Source organism: Nothobranchius furzeri, chromosome 8, assembly GCF_043380555.1.
Source record: "Nothobranchius furzeri strain GRZ-AD chromosome 8, NfurGRZ-RIMD1, whole genome shotgun sequence".
NCBI lineage: Eukaryota > Metazoa > Chordata > Actinopteri > Cyprinodontiformes > Nothobranchiidae > Nothobranchius > Nothobranchius furzeri.
In genome coordinates, this window is record NC_091748.1 from 65,903,765 (window position 1) to 65,923,024 (window position 19,260).

General features: G+C 41.2%; 1 protein-coding gene and 1 long non-coding RNA gene across 3 annotated transcripts in view; both read left to right on the forward strand.

Moving 5' to 3' along the window:
- The first annotated feature begins 607 nt into the window (after nt 1–607).
- Nucleotides 608–1,027, forward strand: LOC139071569 (uncharacterized). Its single transcript, XR_011521411.1, has 2 exons — nt 608–745; nt 833–1,027. It is a non-coding gene; the product is annotated as an uncharacterized lncRNA (long non-coding RNA).
- Nucleotides 1,028–10,253: 9,226 nt separating this feature from the next.
- The window catches only part of LOC107392834 (homer scaffold protein 3), a 59,688-nt gene continuing 50,681 nt past the window's right edge, over nt 10,254–19,260 (forward strand). The window contains exons 1-2 of one of the 2 annotated variants that reach the window (XM_070554226.1): nt 10,355–10,488; nt 13,751–13,797. In XM_070554226.1, the coding sequence (XP_070410327.1) occupies nt 13,775–13,797 (23 nt within the window). In that variant the 5' untranslated portion in view covers nt 10,355–10,488; nt 13,751–13,774. Of the gene's footprint in view, nt 10,489–13,750; nt 13,798–19,260 lie in introns of both variants that reach the window. The other variant, XM_070554227.1, reaches the window with a different exon arrangement.

Below are 19,260 nucleotides of genomic sequence, written 5' to 3' on the forward strand. Positions count from 1 at the left end.
ACCTCAGCAGCCTCAGAAGGAAGCAGCAGTCGACACACCCTCTCAGAGAGGAAGTAAAAACACTGGTTTCTGTGCTCGAGTCTGATGTTGAGATACCTTTCATTGGCCTTGAGAACCACTGGCTTCTTCACAAGGTCTTTAATGGGGTGGTTTCGATCGCACGCCAGCGCTGGACTGGCGCTTGGATTTCAGACGGTTTTTCCTGGCATGAGACGCGAATCCCACAGATATCGTGATCATCATGGGACAGTTTTTCTTCTCTGAATACCTTTCTTACCACAGAGCACAAAATTACAAAAAGATATAAAAAGTCGGTGAAACTATCAAACATGACCAGCATTGAATATTCAGCTAAGTGTCATTTGATGTTTCAGCTGAGGCTTTTTCTTCTGTAATCTCATGAAAGCGCGGGTTGTTGACGTGTTGCTGTGCTTTGTAACCAGATGATCCTTTTTTTATTTAAAACAACTCTGTCTGCTTAGATTGGCAAATGCTTGAATGCTTTGCTCTGAGTGATTCCTCAGGGGATCATGGACTGTCCCCACCCATCAAAGAAATCCCTGCTTGAGGTGGAAAAAGCTAAATAAGAGGGGAGACAAATCGATCACTCGTAGGCTTTCGTGGCAAAAATCCACAAGGCAGTAGAAAAGGAAGGTGGCTTAGAAGGAAGACGTGTTAACCGCCACGGACAGGAGTGCAGGAGGCACACTGTAGCCTTTGGACTCAACATCCAGACAGATGGCATGTAAGTTGTGGTCATGCTGCTGAATTATAGCGGCAATACTAAAAATAATTTTTAAACCAACACAATTCTCACCACCTTTGGTTCCAGTGTGGAGTGGAAACACCTTCAGCTCTGATTGGTTGTTGGTGAGGAGAAGAAACGCGAATGAGAAACCAGAATCTGTGCCTAAGACCATAAACAGCTGCAGCGCAGACATGAATGTAGTTCAAGTCAAACTACCAGCAAATGACGATCCTTTTCAACAGACGAGGGCTGAAGAATCCCGCTGAAAAGACTTTTTTATTTTTTTTTATAGAAGTAAATCAGGCCAGGTTATGAGTTAAGAGCTGGATCGTGCTGAAGATGGGCTGAAGGCAAAAAGCCACCTTCCTTCTCTGTGGAGTAAAAACAGGCTGGTAGATTTTATTTGACCTTCAGCGGATGTTTGATTTGTGCACAGCTGTTTTTCTGCTTTATGTGTTACTTTTAGTAGAGCTCCTCTTTAGAGTCATGATCCTGTACCTTCCTGGAGGACTGTGTGAACCAGTCCCATCAACTGAATTAGACTTGCATTTGCTGCTTGTGTGTGTCATGGTGTTCAGTTGGGTGTTGCTTCACCATTTTACATAGTTTTACTCAAATGTGTTTTGTTTTTGGCAGCAACGGGCTGAAAAGAGGAACGAGGTGAAAGCTGTTTACTTCATTAGGACTTTTGTGTTTTCCCCAAACTGTTGGATGGATTGTAGTTTTGTAACTTTGTAGAAGAGTGACACTTTCTGAACATTGTAAGAATGTAATCCACAGCCTCTTGTTCACCTGCTTTCATTTCTGCAGACAAGTGACAATCATGCTCCAAGTAGTTTAGTTGATTCAGAACTAGCCGTTTAGTTTCAGTCGGATTTGAGTGAATTATTTCAACATAATCAGCCTCCTGTTGCTTAAGTCCTAACATGTTATAGCTTTAATAATGCTGCCCTAATATTAATTTTGATGTCTTTCCATCATCTGAGCCACAATCAACTGCAGTGTGTGCAGCGATTCAGTTTAAGCATTTGCATCCCAAACCATTGATTCTGTCACACAGCTGGAGATAAACTGGACTGAGGCATCAATATGATGTAAATACATATTTGAAGCATTAGGTCTTCTTTGCAGTGACATTTCATCACAAGATAGTGGTTCCCTTGTTCCAACTGAATCAATAAAGGTCCTTAATTTAAGCTGTTTGAAAGATATGAGGTTCATTTGCAGGTGCAACAGAAAATATTCCAATGAGCTGAGTCAGCATCTTTCTTTTTTAATCAGTCTTTAAAAATTGTGTGTCTGCCTCTGGATGATTTTCTGTTTGAACTTTTTCTGGTTCTTGATCATCAGCTCAGCCTTCCTTTTAACCTCCAGATCTGGATCCTGAAGCGGCAGGTGGTTCCCAAATCAGTAACAAGAATTTAACAAACGACCCTTGGCTTGTTTCCAGACACAGATTAAAGCCTGTTTCACATAGAATGTGGTTCTGAGACGATCTGGTTACCAGGCGGACTTCCATTCACACTGACTGCGTTTCATGTGCTGAACATCTCCGGATATTTACTCCCACAAGAACACCAAATGATTAGAAATCACTAGGGCTGGGACTTGATTAAAAGGCTTTGTAATTAATTAAATTAGTTGCATTTTAATCGTTCAGGAAAATGTGCTCTCAAAGCAAAACTTAATTAAAATTATGAGACAGAGAATCAAACATTAGACATGGTTATTACTGTAAACTAATGCTTTTAATTTAAAAAATCATTTTAATTATTCAAATGTCACTGATATGAAACAAGACCCAAATCAACTAAAATTTATAATTACTAATAGAAAACACCTGCAAAGTGTTCCTGCGCCTTTAAATAGTTGAATTACTGAAATAAATTCGACTTTGCACCAGATTCTAATTTTTCCAGTTTCACTTGTTTGTATAATTGGGAGTTTTCATTAGCATTTCTACTCATAATGTAGTAAAAACACACATAATAATCCTTCAAAATGACAGTAAACCGGCACAAATATGACCTAGGACTTAAATGTACTAACTTCTAACACCAGAGCAGGCATGACATATTCTGAGAATGATCAGGAACACCAACTGGTTCCAGTTGGATGACTGGAGGATGATAGGAAGATAAAAGATCATGGCGAACAGGTGAGCGGACCTTCCTTACATGGGAATCCTGATGTCACGTTAAGAAGGGGATGCTGCAGACCCGCAGATTCACGCCTGCAGCAGCGAATCTGGTGTGATCTCCAGCCTGATCGCAACTTCCTCGTTCCTCGCTGCCCCTGATGCACTTAAGCATCCGCCCCTTAGCTGATGACAGCTTCAACACACCTCGCTGCTTAATGACTAATGCATGTGATGTTTAGACAGTGACTCGTCTCAGAAACATATAATTCCCCGACAGAATTGTTTAGAAAATCATCAGAAAAGTTTCAGAGTGTTTCTATTTTAACTTAAACTTCTGTTTTCAACTTTAAGACACGTTGTTTGTGATTGTTTACAGTGAGGACACGGAGCGTTCTCCCAGCGGAAGCCAGGTGCCTCTCCTTTGTCTGACTACTTTCATAAACTACTGTTAGGGTAAAGAATTATTCTGTCTGGTGCTTTCAGCGCTGCACAGATGTTACGTAAATGTTAAAAATATAGCTTCCCACAACTTTTGTAAAGTTTCCGGTACCACCGGGCAGCATCGATCTCTGAAAAATGTCCGCGACACGGAGTTCATTGTTGTCTGGAAGGTTTTTTTCCCCCAAGTTAAGAAAAGAGGTGGACGAGTTTCCTAAATCCTGCATCAGTCCAAGCAAGGCAACTTCTTTCTGTTTTTATTCCGTTTTAGTAGCCATTAGCACTGTGCATTGTTGTGTGCGTCAGTGATATTCAGTCTACGAGGAAGTCGTGCAATGACAAAGGTTCCGTCTTGCTCGAAATGCAAGCTGCGATTAAATGCGTGGATTTTTTAACACGTTATTTTTTTCTAATTAATTGATCATAATTAACGCGTTAAAGTCCCGGCCCTAGAAATCACACATACGTTTAAAAGTATACCTGTGAAAACGTGAACTACCACACATTGAACTGATATCCCCATTAATAATAAAACAAAAGACAGCATAAATAAATTTACATGTTTTATTTTGAAATGAACTGAAACCCTTCCTGTTTTGGTAATTTTTCATTCTGCATGCGGGAGCTTTTCAGTGGCTCCGATTGGACTTGTGCTCTTTGTGGGTGTCATATGAAGTCCGGACCGCATCTGTTCTGCATTCTGTGTGAAACAGGCTTTAGGCGATGGTTCAGATTAGGGCTGGGCAATGTGGCCTAAAACCAAACTGAGGATTTCACCTTGATAACAATAAATGGACGATAACTACAGGAATGCGCAGAATCAAAAGTTGTCCACTAGATGGGGATGTCACGTGTATTATATTGAGTCACATTTTTAAATGACCAAAGGTGGTACAACTTCTTAAAGGGACATGAACGTTGCCAACCTACACACATCTTTTCATTTTTTTATTATCAAATTTATTGACGGGGAAAAAAATTATCTCTATAAGAGTCACAAATTTTGATAACGATAAATTTTTGATTTATTTCCCAGCCCTAGTTCAGATGCTACACCCTGTTCAGCTCAAAGTCTTTAATATTTCAACCACAAACTCGCCAAAACGCTCACACTAAGTAAACTATGATATAATAACGTGGTTCCCAATATTTTATCACAAGCACCCCCTTTTCTTGTGTCCAAGACAATTCAGCCCCCCCCCCCCCCCCCCCCAACTACTACCTGCATGCACGCAATTAAAAGTGAATAACTACAAACTTTGTACAGTCAAAGGGAAATGCCTCTTACTGAGTTTTGATTGTACTATTGAGTTGGTTGGAACTGTATAAATGTAATTTTTACAAGTATAATCTTGGTAGCCTCATCTCAGACACAATTATGAGGACCCCTTGAAACCTTGAAGGGACTAGGGGCCCCCTTTAGGCGCGAATTCCAGGTTGGGATTTAGTCCACAGCATTAAATATAAAGACAGAAATCCACATCAGCTGTGTTTCATTTTTTAGGAAAATGCATGTAACTAGCATGTTCTCTTTTCTCGGTTTATAAAATAAAAGATTAATGTTTGACATCTGATAGCAACAGATCCACAGCTTTAAATGCAAAAGCTTAAAAATTATGTTGTTTTAAAACGCTGTTTTCATGTTGGGGGTTCCTGTGATCAACTGTTTTTGGAAAAAAGACAGTGATCAGATATTATTCAAAAGAACTGACAGTGAAGCCAACAGGACTACATCATCTGCAAAATCAGAGATTCAATCCACAGGCCACCAACGAATCCCCTCAACACCTTGGCTGAGCCCACAAATCCTGTCCATGAAAGTTATGAACAGAATCAGTGACAAAGGGCAGCCTTGGCGGAGTCCAACTCTCACTCTCACCAGCAATATGACCACGAAGAGCTACTTATATTAATTCCAGATGTTCCTGTAGGGAAAATACTTTCTGATTCCATACTGTAAAGAAATGAATGGAAGGAAAACATTACTAGAAACAAATTTGCTCCTGAAGCCCTGAAGTCTTTTATGCCATGATACAAGAGTCAGTGGAAATGTTCTTGCAAAAGATTCTACAGTGGAAGGAAAACGAGGAATCAAATCCCTTCAGTCACAAAGTTAATGAGAATAGTTTTCCTTCAGCAAACTCTGCCATGCCAATTACTCCGACATAGAGTAAGCCTAGTGCATTTCAGTGTAAACCAAAACACAACCATGTTGACTCATGGCTATTTTATTCTGATACCAGGATGAAACCCAATTTGTGTCGGTCTGATAAAATCGACTCAACTGTTTAATGGCAGAATTCTTATAAACGAGTAGAGGCTGTAACCCAGTGGATCTGATTAAATGGTTTTGACATGTCCACACATTTTTCTGGTTATCTACTAAAGTAGTTTGTTAAATTTGATGCAGTCTGGATGAAAAACATCATCATCTAGTGTCCTGGTGAAAAATCAGACTTCACCTTTGTGTCTGTGTGTCCCTGTAATGGACTGGTGACCTGTCCGCTGATGACTGCTGGATTTAGGCAGGCTTAAGAGAATGTCTGAGTGAGAGTGTTGGACTTGTCTTTTGCTTTGTTGATTGTGAACTGGTTGTTGTGCTTTGTAACCACTAGGTGTCAGTATAAGGTATTGTGTGGACGCAAAAGAAGAAGACTATAATCTGCTAAACTAAGACAATAAAGTTTGGAATAAAGTAAGCACTGCCTGCTCATTTTAGTTACAACACAACAATAGTCAAACATAATTCTCTCAAATATGAATATAAGACGTCTGAGCAATTTTATTTGGTTGCAAGCGAAGATTCTTTAAAGCTTATTTGATTTATCCAGTTTTATTCCAAGTATTGTTTAGCCACACTCCACTGGAACCTCAGCAGCCCTGGCTAGTCTGTTGGCGGGCCAATCACAATGCTCTTTTGGTTTGGTGGGCGGGATGATGCGATGGAGAAGAATAATTAAGACGGCTACGACTAATTCTGACATCAACTTTTAGATTTTTTTGAAAGGCACTTAAGCAGGGCTGCCAACTCTCACGCATCGTGAGTTGGCACGCACGGGAGTCTGAGCACCAGAGTCAAGACAAGTCAAGTAGCCTTTATTCCAGAGACATTGATTATATAAAATAAAATTAGCACAATACCACTTCCCGCGGTTGCATTTGTAACTCTTTTATGCTCAAACACAGGCCCATGTCTAGGTGTCCTCACTAGCACCCACTCTGTTGAGGCCTCTCACGCTTCAGCGTGGTTCTCAATCACATACTCTCTCCAGCCTGGTCAAAACTGTGTTTTAGTTTTATGTCTGTAAAAAGGAATGATAGCCTTAAGTAGTGTGTTCACTATGTTTCCTACTGCTGATGTGTGCTCTGGATCTTTACACCTTGTTTCTCTACAGGTCACTGCTACGCTGGGCAGGCAAATACCTTCAAAAAGTTCCTCAGTAAGCAGCTGATAGTTTCAGATGTTCTCCTCAGAATGGGTTGGCCAATCTATAACTTTCCTTGTACTCATTTTCTTCAGACACATACTCAGATTATTTTCTACCTGAACGGAATATGATCAGCACTTGACAAACCATATAAGATGCTCATGCCTGACACAGTGATCCAATCGTGAAGTCATATGCCATACCTCACTAAGAAAAGTTAAGGTGTATTGCCATACACCAGTCCACACCAAGCCTCCTCTCATTTATATATGGGTCTAATTTCTTGTTCCAAAGAATTGCAACAACACCTGGTATTCACACCCTTATTATTCTACCCACGGTGTCAGTGATTGACTCTCCAGCCCCATGACAATTGCTATTAATTGAATTTTGACCTTTTAGATCCTGTTTTGTTAAAATATTTTCTGTAAGCACAGAATGTCACACTGATCCAGCTGTTGGTCCACAACAAAACTGTGACTCATGTCTGCCTATGCAGTTATTTCAGACACGCTTTATACTAATTTAGCCCTGGGCTTGGGAGATAGGGGTTCAGATCTCAGCTGGGTCATTAATGGCAGAGGTGTGACCAAGTCACTGCTTTGCAAGTCACAAGTAAGCCTTTCCAGTCAAGTCCAAGTCAAAGACAACCAAGTCCAAGTCGAGTCCAAAATCAATGATCTGGAAGCCCAAGTCAAGTCCAAGTTCTTAACTTGAATTTTCAAGTTATAATCAAGTCATCTGTCCAACTTCAATTTGATGACAATGATAATAAATAAATTCCAGAAATAAAGCTTCTTAAAGCTTCATTTATTTGCTCAAACAAGCAGAAAGTGCAACTGAAACTGATTATAAACAAAGTGCTGCTGCATTTAGCAGAACAAGATCACACCCAGAACGAAGAATGATTCATGATTTTTGTCCATGTCGTGCCTCTTTTGTGCTAAAATATCAAATATGTTCAAGTCATTATCAAGTCAACAGATGGAAGTCCATTCAAGACGCAAGTCATTGGCGTTCAAGTCTGAGTCAAGTCATAAGTCTATAGATTTTATCAAGTCAAGTCAGAAGTCATTAAAATAATGACTCGATTCTGACTCGAGTCCAAGTCTTGTGACTCGAGTCCACACCTCTGATTGATGGGATCCAATGCCTCCCCGCTTGACACTCAGCTTTAGGGGGTTGGACTGGGGGGGGGGTTAAGCCACCAAATTGCTCCCGAACATGGCCTCTGCTGCAGCTCACCGCTCCCCCAGGAGATGGGTCAAACGCAGAAATGTAATTTCACCAGCATATGATGATGACAAATGGGACTTTAACTTTAATTGTATCCCAGGCTGCTAGGAACTCCTTCATCAGAGCTACAGTGTGTGAAGCCTGAGACTCCACCCTTACGTGTTTCAAGAGTCTCCATACGTTGGCTCCCTTTGGCCAGATCTCCAGGTTGTACATCACGCTCACTTCACGGCATCAGTCATTCACCCATTCACACACACAGTCACACGCTGGTGGGGATGAGCAACAATGTAGCCACAGCTGCCCTGGGGCGCACTGACAGAGGTGAGGCCTGTCATGCACAGACGCCACCGCCCTCTGACCATCACCAGCAGGCAAGGTGGGTTGCGTGTCTTGCCCAAAGACAAATCAGCAGCATTCTCTGGCAGGAACCAGGATCAAACCTGCAACCTTCTGAATACTGGACAACCCGCTGTACCTCCTGAGCTACTGCTGTCCCATAAATCTAGAAGCAAAGACCCTCCGCCAGTCTAGTCTTCACTACTTTAATGTTTGCTGCAGCTCCAGAGCCAACTAGTGTTGTTTCTCCCAGACCTTTCTATAAATGCATGAGTAGCAGCATTTCTCACGTTGTTGGAGCTGATTATTTCGTGTGTTAAACCCCTGGAGATTCAGTCCTGGTTTACCTGGAGTCCAGCTGGGCTTTAAACAGTCCCTCAGACCAACTGAGGAGTCTCTGCTGATTAGAGTTTAGTTTTAGAGATCCAATGTTCTTGCTGCCTCCCTGCAGCCTGGAGGGGCAGTCAGCTGCATTGCTGAAACAGGCCAGTGAGCAGCACGATTAGTGCACAAGCTGCTCTTCCACCTCCACTTCAGACTCCAATGTCCCATACTCAGCTCGAGCTCAGACCAATAAACAATAAATCAGTGTTGACTCTAACCTAAAGCCTAAAGTGAAGGAACTTCTCAAAACAAGATATATTTTAGCGTTTTAATAAAAGACTGAAGGCAAAAGTAAAGAAGTGAAACTCATTGATTTTTTTCATTAATTAGCAGCTAAGAAAGGATTTTATGTCTTTGAAACTTTAAACACTGCTTCAGCAGCACAGTTACTGTTGATGAAGATGCTGTGTGATCAATGAGAAATTAGATCTGATTCATCAGACAAATCAGAAGAATCCCACAGAGCATCACTAAACAAGGATTGTTTTAACAAAAATGTTGTGTTTTTATTCTGGTTTATGTGCCTGCTCTGTGTGGTATTACACATGTCACATGTGTGAACATACACCAACATGTCTGCGATGTTGTCATAAAATTATGCTCTGAAGTTATTTTCAATTGGATTGAGGTGATTTATAATCCAATTTTGTGCCTAATTGGTGATTATTTAATTATTTAATCAATTAAATGTGCTTTTTTCAGGATTTGTATTTATTTGGCCCTCCTGTGATGTAAAATTCGTACATGTTTTCCCGCACCTCATAAATTCACGCTATTTCAGCCTGACACTTTCCGCTGCACGGTGGGGCAGTGGTTAGAGCTGTTGCCTTGCATCGACAAGGTCTTGGGTTTGCTTCCCGGCCTGGAAGTTTGCATGTTCTCCCTGTCCATGCGTGGGTTCTCTCCGGGTACTCCGGCTTCCTCCCACAGTCCAAAAACATGACTGTTAGGTTGATTGGTCTGTCTAAATTGTCGTTAGGTGTGTGTGTGTGTGTGTGTGTGTGTGTGTGTGTGTGTGTGTGTGTGTGTGTGTGTGTGTGTGCATAATTGTTTGTACTGTGTATCTCTGTGTTGCCCTGCGATGGACTGGCTCTCTGTCCAGGGTGTCCTGCCTGATTGCTCATTGACCGCTGGAGATAGGCAGGCAATCCCCCCCCCCCCCCCCCCCCCCCCCCCCCCCGAACGACCCTACGTGGAATATTGGGTTCAGATAATGGATGGGTGCATGGACTTTCCACAGCGGGCATCAGGAGGAGCTGAGGTGTCATTGCGCCCACCAGGCGGCGCTGAGGAGACCTCGCTGCTCCTCCTGAATAGAATCCCAGAGTGATCTGAGTCGCAGGCGGGAGGGGAGCACAGTGAACAAGTTCTGAAGGAGCTTTGACCCAGTAGGAGCAGCCTGCTACTCGACTTTCATCGACATTCCACCGTCTGTGCGGCTCGCGCAGCTGAGCCAATCGTTCACGGTGCGTAATTACGCACAGGGACGACCGATCAGTGCAAACCCGCGGACAAAAGGACGCCCAGGCAGCCCGGAGTACAACAACTGATTTCAGTGGAGAGAAGTGCTGTAGGAGGGGAAACGGAGAGCGAATCTGGAGTCGGAAGTGATTAGCCTTTTTTCTGTTTTTTTTTCTCCAGTTTTTTACTTCAGCAATGTAAGAGAAGGGTTTCGGGAAGGATTTCTGCGTTTTGGAGCGTGGACATAACGGATCAGAAAGAGTTCGTGAGTGGAAGTAATCTTTAAATCGGCGTCTAGATCCTCGGAGCATGGGGTGAGTTCTCTAAGGATTCCTCCTGTGTGTTTTCAGTAAACGCAGGGTGATTTAAAGTGAACTTTCTGGTGAATAATCGGAGCGTGTGTGGATCCGGCTGAGCTGCGGAGTTAGTTTTTTATTGCCTGTAGCGGCTTTCAGTTCACATGTGACTCTGCTGTTTTCTTTGTTTTTGTCCTAATGGACACCCCAGATAGAGGGATCCTTTATGCGAAGCCTGACCCATTTAATGACAGCTCAGTGTGACCGCAAGAAGATGGAAGTCAGATGCTGGAAGGTTATGATTTGGTCAGATTTAATTAACACGTGTCCAGTTCCAAACATCATGTAGTAATTATCCCGGAGGTCAGGTCAGCTCCTAACAGATGAATGAGTCGCTGTGATTTATCCTATTTTTGCATCAGTTCTTGGATCACTGATCCTGCAGGAGATCCTCATAGGACACACACACACACACACACACACACACACACACACACACACACACACACACACACACACACCACACCACACCACACCACACCACACCACACACACACACACACACACACACACACACACACACACACACACACACATTTTTTAAATTTACACGTGTAACTAATTAAAAGGTCATCTAATCTCTGTCATGGTCTATTTTATGTTTCTGCTCACAAACTGCAAAAGTTACAACATGGTTGGTGTCTTCTCCCTTTGTTTAGATCCGTTGTTCTGTCTAATGAAATACAGAATATGAATGTTTTTGATGCATTTTCATACTCAAACCAACTGTTTGAGTCGAATATCTCTTTAAAAGGGCCCAAGGCTGCAAAATATGTAAAAAAAAAAAAATAAATGCATCACCATTCAACATCACCAAGACAACAACAAATCCATGACATAAATGTTGATTTGAATTTTGCTGCTTCCTTGTTCTTATTTATTGTCTGATGTTGTCAGAGTGTATTCAACATACATAACTATAGTATTTGATGTGTTGGTCCTTTTTCAAGAGGTCTAAAGTTCACCCTGATGTTTTGTTGGTCCAAATCCTGAGTGGTCACACCCCATTTTCACACAATCAGTGGTTGGAGATTGTAAATATAGATTTTTTTCGTCCTCTTTAGATCATCCACAAAATCTCAAAATGATTGGGGTCTGCAGAGATTCCTGGAAATGGACCCAAATTATGTTTTGTTCCCTGAGCCATTTGGTTCTGACTTTAGCTGATGGAGCATCACCCCGTAAAAGACATTGCTCATGATCCGTGTTTTCTTTGGTGGTTCGGAGGAGTTCCTCTTGGAGGATGCTCAGGTACCATTCTTTCATGAATGTTTTCTGAGGCTAAACTGCAAATGAGTCCTTCCTGTTGGCTGAGAAGCAACTCCAGTCTCAGGTAGTGCTTTGTTAGGAAAATACATTTCTTTTTTCTGGACAACATCATGTGCTATTTGAGATTAACGTAATTTTGAATGTTTTTTAAAATAATGAAGTGCAGTTGTATCCTGAAGAGTTGGTGGTAGTTTATTCCAAAGGAAAGGCCCTCTGTATTTGAGTGTATTTTGCTTAATTGACAATCTGCAAAATGGTAAATAAGTCACTCCATTGTCTTGTTTTATATGTATGCATGTATGTATATCTGAGGAACAGGTAAAAACTTTTTGAAAGCCTATCTGTAAATCAAAAGTTAAATGCACATACTTATACGTAATCGAATAGTGTCAGAATGTTTTGTTTTTTAAGAGAGGAGCCAATCAAGACAGTTCATTTGAAAGTTCATTAAATGTGAAAACTTATTTTTAATAGTATTTTATAAAGCTATGACTGACAGGTAGCACCACAAACACTATTTCAATATGTTATGTACGGATAAATAAAACTTTAACCTCTCGAGACACAAATTTGTATTTGGTGTGATGTAAAATAAAATTAAATCAAAACATCGACAGGTTTCCTAGATAAAACAGAAATCAAATCATTTTTAACTTAAATTCAATATCAGATGTTTCTAAATAATAAAAAACAGTCCAAGTTGAAGAGAATAAAATATTGTAGTGCAAGAAGCTAATGTTCATATGTGTGAATCATAATGACGGCATACAAAAACAACAAATAAGTGAAAAACTATAGGAGGAATATATCTTTTGTTTTATGTCCTAAAATAATAAATTTTTCATTTTTTGAATATTAAGTGACAGTTTATCAACTTTGAACCAATCAAAAACACAATTGTACCTTACAGCCATTTTAACTACCAATATTTCATTAATTTGTTGTTAAATGTCAATAGTATTAATATTGTACGACTGCACAGTTCTGTGATGATGGCTAAAAAAAGAACAGTTTTCAAATGACTGACCCAAATCAGTGTCAGGTCAGAGCAGATTAGATCAAATCACGATAGTCGATTCTAAGTCTCAAGAATCAAAATCGAATCAGTTCCTGAATCGATACGCAGCTCTGGTCTCAGGATGATTTACTGCTGGTAGGACACAAGACCTCTCTCTCAGGACAAACTTTTCTCTGAATGCCATAAATAAAGACAGGTTTAAGTTCATTTTCATGATTAGGATGGTCTTTGAAATTGATCACGACTCATGAAAATGGATTTGCGTCATTCTCAAAACTCTTGGTTGTGGCTGTACTTGGAAATCAGATGGATCCCTGCTGCTTTTAATACTCATCTGATTTAGATCATGTTGTTCAGGTGCACTTATGCTGCATTTTGTCTGAGTGCTCAGTGAAACTCCTCCTGAGATGTGACAGTAAGACTGCGGTGATGCAATGTGCTCAATTACGTCTTTTATTGTTAATGACCTTGTTAAATAACAGACGCACTTAATTTCCTGACTCAAACAGGAGGATCCGAACGCATCACAGTAGTGAAAGACAAATAGTTTAGCTGACGTTAGTGTCTGAAAAGAAAAAATTGCATTTCTCTGCAACATTTGAAGGCATTTCTGAACATTTTTACATTCAGTTGTAACATGTGAGAAGAATGTAGGAGCTCTATCTTTTGAGAAGCTAAAATCTTTGTGGTCATGTGAGGTTTTCCCTCACATTCATGTGCATTTTCAGACTCTGAAAGACATCAAAGCTGTGCTATGATTGCATTCCGTCTTACAGATTTTAGCACATCTGACCTACATCCAGTGTTTGCTTCAGTTTTGTGAAAACTTTTGGATTAGTCCTCAGCACTGGAAAACTGGCTTCAGAATTTACAACACGACTGTGTTTTGGATGTTTATAACCTGGACCCTCTTCTTCTCTGGTTCTGCTGCAGAGGAGTTGTCTAAGAGCTGTAAAAATGTATCCGCTACACCGTCAGAGGTACAAACTCAACCTAGTCTGTGTTGTGGTTCTGCATGACAGCGACTGGTGACTCCACTTCTTGTAGTTTCCACTGAAATGATACTCATCTTTCAATCAAATTTTCCTTCTCTCTCACACACACAAACACACACACACACACACACTACAAGCCAGGGAAGGTTCTCGGTCATCCAGGTGATGGTAATCCAGAGGGAGGAAATGAAGGCAACTGGACATCTTTGGTTTCTTGAAGACGTTTCACTTCTCATCTGAGGAGCTTTGTCAATTCTGACGTCATGCTTATATGGGAAGTGTTCCACAGCCAGGATGAAAACCACATTGTTCCGCCCGAATCCGAGGTTCTACCAACCGATGGACACCTTCCCCCCCCCCCCCCCAAGCTTATATGAAAGGGTAGAGCTTGACGATATAGAAAAAAGTATATCCATAACAATTTTTTAATATTGATCAATATTGATAATCATTGAAAAATATTTTAACAATTGTAGAAAATATATTTGACGTGCAGCCCTGGCCATTTTATTTTTATTTTTTCTCCGCCTCTTCTCGCTGAGACATCTTGCTGCCGCATGCTCTGTTTTGACTTGAGAGGGGAGGGCCTGGTGACGCAGCGTGGTTTTGATTGATTAGGAGTAAGTAGGGAGTCTAGTATGCTGCTACCTGATAGGTTATAATGAAAAAAGGAAATTTTTATCAAAGTTTTATCGACCCATTTTTTTTACTGTCGCACCACATGTCTATCGGTAGATATATTGAACTGTTGAATTATCGTCCGGCACTATGAGAGGGTCAAGCTTGTAGACAGCTACAGTTATAAGCTTGACTTTTTCATATTCAGGTCAGAATTGACAAAGCTTCAAAGTCCAGTCACCTTCATTTGAATCCTTTTGGATTACTAAAAACCAGTTTATTTATTCCTAATTCCTTACTGAGTATAACATTATTTCATTGAAAGGAAAAGGGAAGTTTAAAAATAGCTATGTGTTATTGATGGGATTTATTGGGAACAGCTATTAATGCAAATGTCAACAATACATTTTAAATTGGAGAACTTCTGAGCATTAGCGCGTTTGGTTTGATGCTTTAAAGTCCAGCATCAGGTATTGACAGATTGGGCCTACTTAATGAAATATTCATCTCCCTCTGAACAGAATCCACCATAATTTTTTTCCACACACGTCTGTGGTGTTTAATCCTTCCCTGAGTATCTGTGGAAACTGCATGAAACCATAGATGTTTTGCATAGTTCAGGCTTCATGCTTGTCGTGATGTGCAGATGTTGTCAGCACGACTCCTTGGTGTCTCTTTTACCGTGTCGTCTTGTCGCTCCGCCGTTGCTCAGCTGCTGTATTGCATGTCAGGTTGTTTAAAACACCCAGTGCTGTCTAGTGGATGTTGTGGTGTATAAATATACAGTGTGTTCTTCTGATATGCTACAAACGTGGGCTGTAAAATCAGTAATTGTTGCCTGTTTATTGTCTTAATCCAGCAGAGTCCAGTCCAGGTCCACCATCCTTATTTTAAGAGATTTCTCGGCCTCAACACAGCTGATTTTTATCAGTGGTTGATGTCAAAGCTTCTGCAGAGCTTCATTACCAACTGAAAAGATAATTTAACCTTTGAAACGTGTGTTGAGACTTGGAAATGGCCTGTATTTGATATAGCGCCTTCTAGAGTCCTGGAACCCCCCAAGGCACTTTACAACACAATCAGTCATTCACCCATTCACACACAAATTCACACACTGGTGGGGATGAGCTACAATGTAGCCACAGCTGCCCTGGGGCGCACTGACAGAGGCGAGGCTGCCGAGCACTGGCGCCACCGGTCCCACCGACCACCACCAGCAGGCAACGTGGGTTAAGTGACTTGCCCAAGGACACAACGACAGCGACAGACTGAGCAGGGCTCGAACCTGCAGCCTTCCGATTACGGGGCGAGCACTTAACTCCTGTGCCACCGTCGCCCAAACAAGTAAAAACAAGCAGGGCCATGGCCCTCGAGGACCAGGATTGGACGCTACTGTCTCAAAGTATATATTATGACTTTATGATCTATTTAAAACATGTTAATTCAAAATTTTGCCCAAAACCATCTCACAAAAAGAGATCTCATCAGCTTTATTTTTGACTTTTCCAATGTCTTTCATAATGATTTGCTTTGGGGCTCTGTCACTTTAAAAACCAAGTCCACTTGTTTTTTCAATTCATTTTCAGAGGTCTCTTATATAAATTAATGCCTCTTCAGTGCCTCAGTCTCTTTGTAAAGCTCTCATGCTCCAGTTTCAGGAACTAGAAGTGAGACAGAGATGAGGGGAGTGCAAAAGGGCAGAATTTGGAGTTTATTCCTGATATTCTGACATCTTGCACCTGATTGGATTACAGCAATGCAACTCTACTGCTGACTCTGTGTAGCGTCACACTTTATAGCATAACGATTGCATATTTAATTATGACCAATAAGATGTGATGATTCCATTTAAATATGAAATATCAATCTGATTGATCTTTGAATGTTTAACCAGAAGAGTTTAGGATTCTTTGCTTGTTCAGGGACCATAAACACACTTTGTATTAATTCAGGCAGAGTCAAGTATATAGTTAAAAGAATTTTATTCTTTTCTAAACTGATGATAATACATGACAAGCTATGAATAACGATATGTGATGGAGTGTATATGTGGTGATGTAATGTGAGTTGTAGGTGGTGGTGTGGTGTAAAGTAGATGTGTATCAGAATGTCATGGATTTTATCAATATGTTTATCAATAACCCCATTTCCTATAGTAGAGAGAGAAGGAGACAATGAACAGACAAGTCAAACAGTTATAACTGTGGCATAATGCACGAGGCAAAATGCCCCGAACATCTGGTCATAGAGGGAGAGAGAGGAGAGAGAGAGAGAGAGAGAGAGAGAGAGAGAGAGAGAGAGAGAGAGAGAGAGAGAGAGAGAGAGAGAGAGAGAGAGAGAGAGAGAGAGAGAGAGAGAGAGAGAGAGAGAGAGAGAGAGAGAGAGAGAGAGAGAGAGAGAGAGAGAGAGAGAGAGAGAGAGAGAGAGAGAGAGAGAGAGAGAGAGAGAGAGAGAGAGAGAGAGAGAGAGAGAGAGAGAGAGAGAGAGAGAGAGAGAGAGAGAGAGAGAGAGAGAGAGAGAGAGAGAGAGAGAGAGAGAGAGAGAGAGAGAGAGAGAGAGGGCATAGAGCAATACATATTACATTCAGTTGATTGAGTCAATGATCAAGAATTAATAATAAAATTTCCATAACACAGAACCTTTGTATCAGAAAGCGATTGTGAAATCTGGGTATAAAAGAATTTGTTGTCTGCTATAAACTAGAGAGTTGATTATTAATAAAACAACATCAGACACAATCTGTAACGTCTACAAACCCTGATCGGAGACTCTGTGGAGCTGCTGGCCACGCCCACCTCTCCCCTGTTCGGGGGATTAGGGGCACATTCAGTTCATTTCAGCTTCATTATGTAGCACTAATTCATGGTAAATGGCTGTATTTGTATAGCACCTTCTTAGGGTTCTACAGCCCCCCAAGGCACTTCACAAAACAACCAGTCGTTCACACGTTCACACACCGGCACCTCTGACCACCACCAGCAAGCAAGGCAGGTTAAGTGTCTTGCCAAGGACACAACAGCCAGGATCGAACCTGCAACCCTCCGATTTCTGGTCCCAAATTCACATCTAGAGTCTTCTCACGGCACCTCACAAAGTAAACATTCCAATTGAACCTGCTTATCAGTGCACTGAGTTGGGTTCATTATTGAATTTAGCTGAAAGTTTCCTAAGTAAGAAAACAGCAAACCCAGCAGATTGCATCAAGTCAATGACTAGTTGTGTCTTTGACTTTACAGCAACCCCCATAAACAAGCATGTAGTGACAGTGGAGAGGAAAACTCCCCTGTATTCTCTACCTACTAGCAGGGACAGGTCCTTCCATCAGAAGAAGGTTAGGGTTACTAATCCTGCTCAAACTGAGCGGCACTGACTAAACCAACTGGTCGCTAGCAGTGTTAGCCGTAGCAGTTTCGTGTGGCCATTCAGTCGTCTTCCCAACTCAAACCGACCAACACCAACCGAACCTCTCAGCAGAGACAAAGTGCCTCAAATTTTTATGCTCACATCAAAAGTTTTGCCAGATGTTGCTGGTCCAGTCTGGTCCATTCTGTTTTGCGTCCCGTCATGTTGCATCTTAAAGAATCCTGTCGTCTTCTTCTTCTTTCTTATTTCTTCTTTTTCTTCTTTCTTCTTCTGCTGAATATTTTTCTAGCGTGAGGGTTGCTGGCCAGACCCATCTGAAGTGTGTCGCTCCCCTCTAAAGTTCCAACAGCACACCCTCTCTCTGCCTCTTGGTAAACAAAAATGTTGGACGTTTTTGGTTGGTGTGGACTTCTATGCCGCATCTCTGTGAAGAAACATTCAGGGATTTTTGGAACCTGACAGAAAACGGATTGACTGTTTTTGAATGTTTGGAGTGTCTATACGACGGTAGAGTCCCCATCAGGCAGCACTAAAAGATGCTTTTCATAAAATGTCCCCTTTAAGCAAATAAAAGAAAAGACCATGTTTTGTTGTGTCAACAAGCATGAATCTTTCGTGTGTTTCCTTGACATTTGTGATGGTAAACACAGTTTTGTTTTATTTTGTAACGCATTTTTGTAAATACACCGTAGGATAAAAACCAGCAGGATCAAAGCAGCAGCTCCCATAAACCACTAAAACACACCCATGAATGAAAGGTTTTATTACTAATATAAAATAACTAGACTGAGTCTTACTTGAGTTGAACTGAACCAGTCTGTGTGTGGGAGTTTTGTAACTGTTGTCAAGGACATGAATATTAATCTGACTCAGTCCCGAATCATTTTTATGCCTTTTCTGCTTCTTTGTTCAGACATTTTTCTGCCACAGGAGTGTGTAACAAAGTCCAGATCAGCTGTTTCTCTTCCCGTCTTCGTCTGACCTTAAAGAGCAAGTCACCCCCAAATCACATTTTTTTTGCTGATAAACTATATAAAGGAGTGTCTAATCATGCTACAGACACGTGTAGTCAATAATTTGGCAGTTCAGTGCATCTTGGTTAAAATTCAAATATTCTGCCTAAAACTGTCAGTGTTGCGCCGTCGTCAGGGAAAAATTCTGCACTGTATTTGAATTTAAATCTGCCATCGCTATTGGCTAAGAGGTATGCTATGATGTCATCTGGTATACTGTGATGTCATAATTCCATTGTGAGCCTGTGTGTGTGTGTATTTGTTAGTGGCTCCGCCCTCTCGGTCTGCCAAGCAACAGCATCTGTTGCATTTTTCAAACATGAAGTGGGAGTGAAGTAAGTTTCTTGTAGGGGGTGACTTGCTCTTTTAGGCTGAATGCGGCCTGTCTGTGTGTCACCTTCACAATCCACAGCAGCAGCAGGAGTTTGGCCAGACTCCTGTGAGAAGAGCTGTT